The sequence below is a fragment of the Nerophis lumbriciformis genome, linkage group LG25 (assembly GCF_033978685.3).
Source record: "Nerophis lumbriciformis linkage group LG25, RoL_Nlum_v2.1, whole genome shotgun sequence".
Taxonomy (NCBI): domain Eukaryota; kingdom Metazoa; phylum Chordata; class Actinopteri; order Syngnathiformes; family Syngnathidae; genus Nerophis; species Nerophis lumbriciformis.
Window position 1 is genome coordinate 29,712,487 of NC_084572.2, and position 10,483 is coordinate 29,722,969.

At 38.7% G+C, this 10,483-nt stretch overlaps 1 protein-coding gene across 1 annotated transcript in view; it reads left to right on the top strand.

Moving 5' to 3' along the window:
- LOC133621793 (RNA exonuclease 5-like) overlaps positions 1 to 4,508 on the top strand; it is a 28,782-nt gene extending 24,274 nt beyond the window's left edge. Inside the window, exons 17-19 of the mRNA XM_061984155.1 lie at positions 3,109 to 3,239; positions 3,933 to 4,045; positions 4,122 to 4,508. Of these exons, the coding sequence (XP_061840139.1) occupies positions 3,109 to 3,239; positions 3,933 to 4,045; positions 4,122 to 4,188 (311 nt within the window). The 3' untranslated portion in view covers positions 4,189 to 4,508. The remainder of the gene's footprint in view (positions 1 to 3,108; positions 3,240 to 3,932; positions 4,046 to 4,121) is intronic.
- The last annotated feature ends 5,975 nt before the right edge of the window (positions 4,509 to 10,483 follow it).

Sequence of the window (10,483 nt, forward strand, 5' to 3'; positions counted from 1 at the left end):
GATGATGCCAGTCACACATAAGAGATACGTGTAGACTGCAATATGATGGCAGTCACACGTAAGAGATACGTGTAGGGCGCAATATGATGGCAGTCACACATAAGAGATACGTGTAGACCGCAATATGATGGAAGTCACACTTAAGAGATATGTGTAGACTGCAAGATGATGGCAGTCACACATAAGAGATACGTGTAGACTGCAAGATGATGCCAGTCACACATAAGAGATACGTGTAGACTGCAATATGATGGCAGTCACACATAAGAGATACTTGTAGACTGCAATATGATGGCAGTCACACATAAGAGGTACGTGTAGACCGCGTTATGATGGCAGTCACACAAGGAATACATGTAGACTGCAATATGATGGCATTCACACATAAGGAATACATGTAAACTGCAATATGATGGCAGTCACACATAAGAGATAGGTGTAGACTGCAAGATGACTCAAGTAAACAACACCAAAATGTTCCATTGAAAATTTAGAACATTTTACACCGCGCTCAAAAATCTATCAAAATGTTTTAGTACGACTTTGGTAAGCAATGAAGCCGCACCGCTTGATGTGCTTCAACATAGGAGTATTATTATGGTGTGTGAATAAGGTAAGACGTGTTATCTGGCGTTTTGCTTCACAATAATATGCAAAAGCAACTTTTCTTACCTTCTGGTACCTGCTGATCAGTATTTGGGATCTGCATAAATCCTGAAAAATTGCGCGTGTCCGCCATTGTAGTCCGTGCGACGCCGTAGTCGATAAGCTTATTCTTTTTCTCTATCTTCTTGTTAAGTGACATTCATCCTCCGTTGTTGCCATTTCTAATATAAAGTAGTGTAAAGTTCTTACTTATATCTGTCAGTAAACTCGCCATGAAAGCGCTAAAACATACCGGTGTAGTGAGTTTACATTATTCACCCAAGGAACTTAGAGAGTTCCGGTCGGACGTTTTTTCACGGGACACATTTCCAGTGTTGTTGTTGTTGCACTAGTGAGCCACGGATGAGGAGATGCTGCTCCGTTATTGATTGAAGTAAAGTCTGAATGTCATTAAAACAGTTAGTGCCATCTTTTGACACTTCTTCCACTCCCGTTCTTGCACGCTACACCGCTACAACAAAGATGACGGGGAGAAGACGCTGTCGAAGGTGAGCCATGTAAATATGACTGCCCACAAAACGGCGCATCCGGAAGCGACTTTCAGAAAGCGGCTTGAAGATGATCTGTAAAACATCATCTATGCAACATTTTGACCAAAGAACCACCATTACATGTTATGTAGACCACAAGGAAGTGTTTTCACTTTAGAAAAATAAATAAATAATATGACTCCTTAAATGCGCCCTATAATCCAGTGCGCCTTTTGTATGAACAAAGATAAAAAATAGACCATTCATCGGCACTGCCCCTTATAATCCGGTGCGCCCTATGGTCCGGAAAATACGGTACATGCTTTCATGTTAAAGTCTCAAAAAGTGTCAAGTGAGACCAAACGAAGACGTGTCGCTAGTTCCTTTTTTGAAAAAGAGATATATAAAGTTGCTAATATGGCAACACTGATCGCTCCCGCTACATCTTCTTATTCTCTGGCAGACCTTTGTCAAGAAGCAGAGTTATGATGCCGTCCGCTGTATGATGTGGTAACTACAAGCTGCATTCAGAGACAGTCCCATCATAATTAGAGATGTCCGATATTATCAGCCGATAAATGCTTTAAAATGTAATATCGGAAATTATCGGTATCGGTTTCAACCTCCCGATTTTCCTGGGAGACTCCCGAATTTCAGTGCCCCTCCTGAAAATCCCGCAGGGCAACCATTCTCCTGATTTCCACCCGGACAACATTATTGGGGGCGTGCCTTAAAGGCACTGCCTTTAGCGTCCTCTACAAACTGTCGTCACGTCCGCTTTTCCTCCATACAAATAGCGTGCTGGCCCAGTCACATAATATATGCGGCTTTTACACACACATAAGTGAATGCAAGGCATACTTTGGTCAACAGCCATACAGGTCACACTGAGGGTGGCCGTATAAACAACTTTAACACTGTTACAAATATGCGCCACACTGTGAACGTGTCACGACTTGGACTATGGCGTGGTTTGTTCTCCCGAGTTGCAAGTGATTTGGACCAGACATGGCGTGAAGGTGAATACATGGTTTATTTTAACACTATATATCAAAAAGGAACAAACGAAAAGCGCGCACAATGGCGGAGGTACAAAACTAGGCTATTGAAAACAAAACCTGCACATAGGCAGAAACTGTGAACAATTAAACAAAAACACTAACTGTGGCATTAATAAACAAAAACTTACTTGGCATGGACTATGAAGTGCGCAGAGGTAAACAGAGTGTGACAGGGGTATGAATCCGGGATGTCGCCAGAACGACAAACTGAAAACAATGAACTTAAATACTATAGACATGATTAGTGAAAGCAGGTGCGTGACTCAAAACGTGAAACAGGTGCATGACGTGACAGGTGAAAACTAATGGTTGCTATGGTGACAAAACAAAACAAAAGTGCACAAAAAGTCCAAAAACAAAACATGATCACACAGACATGACAGAACGCACACGAAACAAGAATGACAAACACATTTGGGAGAACATCCGCACCGTAACACAACATAAACACAACAGAACAAATACCCAGAACCCCTTGCAGCACTAACTCTTCCGAGACGCTACAATATACACCCCCGCTACCACCAAACCACGGCCCCCTCAACGAGAAAAGTTACATTGTTTAATGCATCCAGCGGGCATAATAATGTGTTAATTCCACAACTGTACATATCGGTATCGGTTGATATCGGAATCGGTAATTAAGAGTTGGACAATATCGGAATATCGGATATCGGCAAAAAAGCCATTATCGGACATCTCTAATCATAATGTGTTTATGAGCAAGTAGCCACCACAAACAAACGGTAAACACTAGAATGATCTGTCGCAGAGTCAAGCTGCGGCCATCCTAAAACCTTTATTAAGCGTACAGCCAATGTCTTATGTAACGTTTTAGCATTCCAACCACTGTCATACAAGTGTAAAAAGAAGTTAACTCTTAATATTAATATTATTTTTTTACCTAATAGAGTTTGAGAGTCCAGAGGGGAAAGGTGTGGCCATCAGCGCTTCAGAAGAACTTTGGAGGGAAAACTTCCTCGTCTGTCCATCGCTGACTCCGCCCCACATGACATCATGGGCTGCTGACGAAGAGGAGCATGTAAAAATTGTTATTTTTATCATTCAAACTGGGTTTGTTTTTATTGCTCGAAACTTTAGTTTCCCCACCTCTTTTATTCTATTTAATGTTGCACTTTTTATATGTAGAAGAAAGGTTTTGAGCAACAACTTGAGGCAGTTTAATGTTGATTAACGTGGACCCCGACTTAAACAAGTTGAAAAACGTATTGGGTTGTTACCATTTAGTGGTCAATTGTACGGAATATGTACTGTACTGTGCAATCTACTAATAAAAGTCTCAATCAATTAATTTAAAAAAGCACTTTATATGTAGAAAGGTTTTGTTAAGAAACCATTCTGAGCCTTATCTTATTTAGTTTTTATTTTATATATGTATACCACATTAACCCTGGCAATGTGTATATGTATGTTATGACATTGTTTACAAACTTGGTAAATAAATAACCAAAAAATGTATATTTTGTTGTATTCTTACTGTACCGAAAATGAACCGAACCGTGACCTCTAAACCGAGGTATGTACCGAACCGAAATTTTTGTGTACCGTTACACCCCTATTTGTTACTGTGCAAATATTTTAACCCAAATTCGTTTTTGTGAGCGCAATACCCCTCGCAGCCACCAGGGAGAAAACGGATCGTATTATGACACAAGTGGCTGGAGTTTGACTTTGAAAGTAGTAAGAATAAGAACCCTGTTTGTTTGACTCGCAGGAGGTGGAGCTAGAGGAGAGCATGATGAAGAAGCTGGACCGCCGCCTGGGGAAAGTATTCGCGTCTCTCCCACAATGCACCTTGTCTGCGGTGGTTCTGCTCGGAAATCCCAGGTGCGTACCTTTGCCACGTCCGTACTGGCGTTTGTGTGTTTTTATAAGATGTTTTTTTTCCCTTCTATTCCTTCAGCACTCACAACTCTTCGCCTGGTTTGTGCTTCTTGGAGTACAAGCAAAAGTCGTCCGAAGTTTTATAGGCATTTTTAAGCAGTTTCTGAACAATTCTGTCATGGAATTATGCAAAAAGGAATTTGGTGCAAATAATTAGCAGCACATTGTTGATGTAAGATTGTACGATTAAACAGTCTTTTGTACCATAGCCCTCGTACTATTGAGATCCACTTTTTACATGTACACTGTAACTGTGCACTTGCCCAATGTAATAGATGTCATAATATTGCATATAACAATGTAATATTATATAATATAATTAAGTGGGACAGGAGTACACAAACGTTAGCTCAAGTGCTAACATTGCATTGACATTTTAATGTCATGAATATTTGCTAAAAAGTAAAACATGATCAAATTTACGGCTCAGGTCTGTTGGCTTTATTTTAAGATGTGTAGCGAAGCTTGCATTTAAAAAAGGGGGGGCCGTCAATGTTTATAATAACGGTGTTACTAACACTGTTATGTTTACTAGTCACAAGTATTCGAATTAATGACTTTTAGGTACGTTGCAACGCCGTTACCGATACGTTTAATGTAACATGGCATGCTACTTTGTTGCGGTTGTATGTCAACATGACAGCGTCGGAAGCCCAGCAAGTTCAATGCAGGAAGTAAGTTTTTACCGATGAAAGCGACAAGCAGCACCACACTAAAATGAACGTGATATCAAATAGAAGGAGGCAACATCACACAGCAAACAACATGTAATACACAGCTGAGCTAAACTCATTTGCCTTTTAAAGGCACACACACACACACACACACTCTGCTCTCATGAAACATCTCTCAACTGCAAATGTTAAATATTTTATGTTTTTTTTTATTTTCCCTTTTAATTCCATTTGCAATTTTTAAATTTTTGGTAAAGTAATTTCCCAAACATACATGAGCTTATACAAGGGGCGGGCTTGTCTAGCTAGGGGCGGGTCAGAGGAGGTATCATGTCCACTCAGAAGGATAGTTTTTTTAATCAAAATTAGGGATGTCCGATAATATCAGACTGCCGATATTATCAGCCGATAAATACTTTAAAATGTAATATCGGAAATTATCGGTATCTGTTTCAAAAAGTAAAATGTATGACTTTTAAAACGCCGCTGTGTACACGGACGTAGGGAGAAGTACAGAGCGCCAATAAACCTTAAAGGCACTAGCTTTGCGTGCCGACCCCACATAATATCTACGGCTTTTCACACACACAAGTGAATGCAAATGCATACTTGGTCAACAGCCATACAGGTCACACTGAGGGTGGCCGAATAAACAACTTTAACACTGTTACAAATATGTGCCACACTGTGAACCCACACCAAACAAGAATGACAAACACATTTTGGGAGAACATCCGCACCGTAACACAACGTAAACCCAACAGAACAAATACCCAGAACCCCTTGCAGCACTAACTCTTCCGGGACACTACAATATACACCCCCCCCAACCCCGCCCCCCCCCCCCCCCCCCCCAACCCCGCCCACCTCAACCTCCTCATGTCCCAAATTCCAAGCTGCTGTTTTGAGGCATGTTAAAAAAAATAATGCACTTTGTGACTTCAATAATAAATATGGCAGTGCCATGTTGGCATTTTTTTTTCCATAACTTGAGTTGATTTATTTTGGAAAACCTTGTTACATTGTTTAATGCATTCAGCGGGGCATCACAACAAAATTAGGCATAGTAATGTGTTAATTCCACGACTGTATATATCGGTATCGGTTGATATCGGAATCGGTAATTAAGAGTTGGACAATATCGGATATCGGCAAAAAAGCCATTATCGGACATCTCTAATTAAAATCAAAAGTTTCTTTTTTGAATTATTATTATTCATATATATATATATATATATATATATATATATATATATATATATATATATATATATATATATATATATATATGTTTGTGTTAAAAAAACTTCTTTTTTTTTAATTCGCAATTTCAAAAGCGAGCAAATAAGTTGAGACATGATTCATTTTTATCACGTGTAGTGTTCATAAAAGACTCGAGGGACACGTTACTGTTGTAACATCTCTAAAAACATTTGCATAGTAACAGACTTTAAAATATACATGTGCTAAATTCGATGAAGCAATAAACATTTTAACACCTTCATAATTTTCAAAATTACATACATTTTTGGGGATATGGCGCTGCTATAGTGGCTGCTGGTTGCAGGAGCTCCGTGCTCTTTTCGGTTCTTGATTTTTCCCTCCTGCTTTCATGTGGTTTTTTGCCTTATGGTTCGGGCCCCTATCAGGACCGCGCAACAAGTGGTGGCACTCTCATGACTTCAGTGGGGCTTTTTTGGTGCCTTTTTGTGCACTTTTGGATCTGTTTCGGTTGAGGGAGCATTTTACCCAGGGCCAGGCTTGCACCAGGGACCAGCTGCTGGCTCTCTGCAGAACCAAAGTCGGCGCGGAAATACTGGCAGAGATGCAGAGGAAGAGTCTGGGCTGCGGAGCTGGCGTTGAACTTCACGGAGCCCTATGTGCATGAGCATGTATCGGACACTTTGATCTCCCTGGAGAGATTCTCGCTCATCAGCGCGGACTGGACATGGGCCGAGAGCTAGTGGGCAGCCTAGGACGTAGTTGGGTCTGATCTTGTCTCTGGCATGGAGCACCGCAGAGGCCACCAAAGGTGTATGTAGGTGTTGAAATTGTGTGTTTTTTAATGTTTTGTTGTTTGTCTATGCATGGTACAATCCTATTTGTCCAATATGTATTATTTATTGCTCATTTTTTGTAGTTTTACTTTTGTAGCTGTTGCGCCACTGAAGTGGCAGATGGTGCTTTAGCTCTGTGTTTTTTAAAGGGGAACTACACTTTTTTAAATGTTTCCCATCATTCACAATCCCTATGTAAGACGGGAACACGTTTTTATTTTTTTTATGCATACTAAAATAGGAGGTGGCTAACAATGGGGAGTACACTATTGTGCCCATAAAGCCCTCTAAAAAAACAACAATACTCAATTTACGTCCTGCATATTAACCAATGTTGCATCGACCAGCTCTTCCTCCCAGGGAATCTAAGTTACTGGTCAATCCCAAGTTCTTTCGATGACATATATGCTGAGTAAGAAGGACCATCAAGACAGAATAGGAATATTATCAAGTTTTACTGAAATTTCAGGAGAACCACCTAGACCAATACATTCATACCGACTTCTTAAATTTGTTCTAACATTCAAACGGAAAAAACTACTCTTTAAAGAAGAAAGCAGGCCCCCCCTCCCCCAGAACAGGAATGCCTCTCCCTTTCCCAACACTGATAAGGCAAGGAGGGGGGATGTATTCATATTCCAATGTCTAAGACACTAAACAGACCTATGAAGACAAAGAGAAACTGGTATACAGAATATACAAAGGAAAAGTACTAGATGATATAAACATGGCTATGAATACAGAAAGAACTCTTAAACATATATGCATTCTCCACACCAATTATTAGCGATATTATTATAAGCGCTTAAGCCCACGGTCTATTTTTAGCGGCGCCGTGGTCACAGAGAGCTGCTATATTGACATATTGAGCTAGTGAGATGCTGCATCGCCTCTGAGTTGGTGAAAGTTCATTCTAGATTATAAATCACGCCTCTCAGCTGGATAGTAGAAGAATGTGGACATAAACCAAGAAGTTGGTCAATCTTGACATTCAACTTATACTCAGAGATGGCGAGAAAGACACGAAAAGACGCTTGATGAGGCCCCTTCTTTTTTTCTTTTCTTTTATTAAACCTGCATGATTGAATCTTCATCTAAACGGGAAGATATGAACATCCCATCAGTCGGCAACCCAATGCGTGCAGACATTGTACAGTAAGTGTTTGGTTTATGTTCGTAGTTTTGTATATCTTGTTTAGCACTTAACAATACTACTACATGATGCTTAGTGGGATTGATTGACACTTTTATTAGTAGATTGCACAGTACAGTACATATTCCGTACAATTGACCACTAAATGGTAACACCCCAATAAGTTTTTCAACTTGTTTAAGTCGGGGTCCACGTTAATTAATTCATGGTTTCACTAACTTTGGAACTGTTTAGCGCACAGCTTCTAAAACCTGTCGCTCATCCCGCTTGTATTCAGGCTAATAAAAAATAAAAAAATAGGGTTCTGGATCATAATTTGTCCCAAAGTAGTATTTGTTGTCCATCATCAAGTCTGCCATGATTAATAGTGTTGTTGAAGGGAAAAGCGAATGTTGTGATGCGTCGCAGTATGCACAAAATACGTAACTATAAATGTTCCTCGTACTACATTACATATTTACAGTATGTACTTGCAGGCCAAAAGTTTGGACACACCTTCCCATTCAATGCGTTTTCGTTATTTTCATGATTATTTACATTGTAGATTGTCACTGAAGGCATCAAAACTATGAATGAACACATGTGGAGTTATGTACTTAACAAAAAAAAAGTGAAATAAATGAAAACATGTTTAATATTCTAGTTTCTGATTACTGTTTTGCACACTCTTGGCATTCTCCCAATGAGCTTCAAGAGGTAGTCACCTGAAATGGTTTATACTTCACAGGTGTCATAGTTTTGATGCCTTCAGTGACAATCTACAATGTAAATAGTCATGAAAATAAAGAAAACACATTGAAATGAGAAGGTGTGTCCAAACTTTTGGCCTGTACTGTATATATATATATATTGGCTCCATTGTTAGCTGACTTTTGCTAACGTTTATTTACGACTTAGCATGCTTAAAAAAGAAAACAGTGTGCTAGTCTTACATGTTTGTGAATGATAGACAACATTCTAAAATAAAAAAAAGTGCAGTTCCCCTTTAATGTAAAATCATGTCCTTTGATGTTTGCCTCTTGTTTTCAGCTGATTTTGGTGGACTTTTTGAATCTGCACAGCAACCACATAATATTCCCATTGCGGGATAAATAAAGTCTATCCTATCCTAATTCCTAAAAGAGCCCAATTACGTAAATCTTCACCGTGAAAAAGGAAATACGTCCTCCCGTGTAGTGTAGCCCCAGGTAACCTAAGCAAAAACGAATATTAATCAAAGTTCTTCTAGTCGGCTGGATGTCCTCTCGACAGGAGTTAGCAACAATGCTAGCTTAGCATGTAGGCTAATAATGGCGGATAAACTTTTGCGGCTAGGTATACATTTTCCAACACATAGCGCGTTTGAGTGCTACAAAGTTAAGGACTAAAAATAAATTACATTTAAAATGTAATACACTTATATACACATATATATAATGATAAATATATATATATATATATATATATATATATATATCATACTTGCCAACCTTGAGACCTCCGATTTCGGGAGGTGGGGGCGTGGTCGGGGGTGGGGCAGGGCGTGTTTGGGGGCGTGGTTAAGAGGGGAGGAGTATATTGACAGCTAGAATTCACCAAGTCAAGTATTTCATATACACACACACATATATATATATATATATATATATATATATATATATACACACACACATATATATATCTACATCCTGAAAATATGCAAACAAAACTGTGTTTGGATAATTGATACTTCAAACTTGCATAAATAAATCTTAAGGAATATAACATAACTTGGCTTCTGAGAGCTTCAAAATGTAATGAATAAAATGCTAAAGTTGTTGATAAACAAGCAATTATTTTAATAATTAAATATGGTCATTTTAAATGAATTATGATAATTTAAAATTAATTATTTCAAATATGTTTATTTTAATGTACAATTCTAATGCCTGGATGTAATAAGGAGTCAGAAAAAATACAAATAAAAATACAATTGATTTTGATGTTTTTAGCAAAATATAGTAAAAATGTATTTAGTTTTTCTTTTTTTTTAAATTAATAAATATATTCATTTTTAGGTAAGATAAACATAATAATACAATTTATTTCTAGTCTGGATGATTTAGTTCTTGTCACCCTGTTGTCCTCCCGTCGTGAAAAAAGGCTGTCCTCACTCAGGTCCGCATGGAGCTGGAGGGGGCGTGGCCTCCAGCTCCAGCTGAAAATCGGGAGATTTTCGGGAGAATATTTGTCCCGGGAGGTTTTCGGGAGAGGCGCTGAATTTCGGGAGTCTCCCGGAAAATTCGGGAGGGTTGGCAAGTATGAGATATATATATATATATATATATATATATATATATATACATGTGTGTGTGTGTGTGTATTTATGTATATATACACACACACGAGCCGGAAGTACATGTTTAAAAATACACATTAAAATGAAAAATATTAGTAACACTTTTCCAATAAAATATTATCGAATATAACCCGTGCATATTTAAGGCTATTGTGACACAGAATAAAGCAGAGGCAGAAA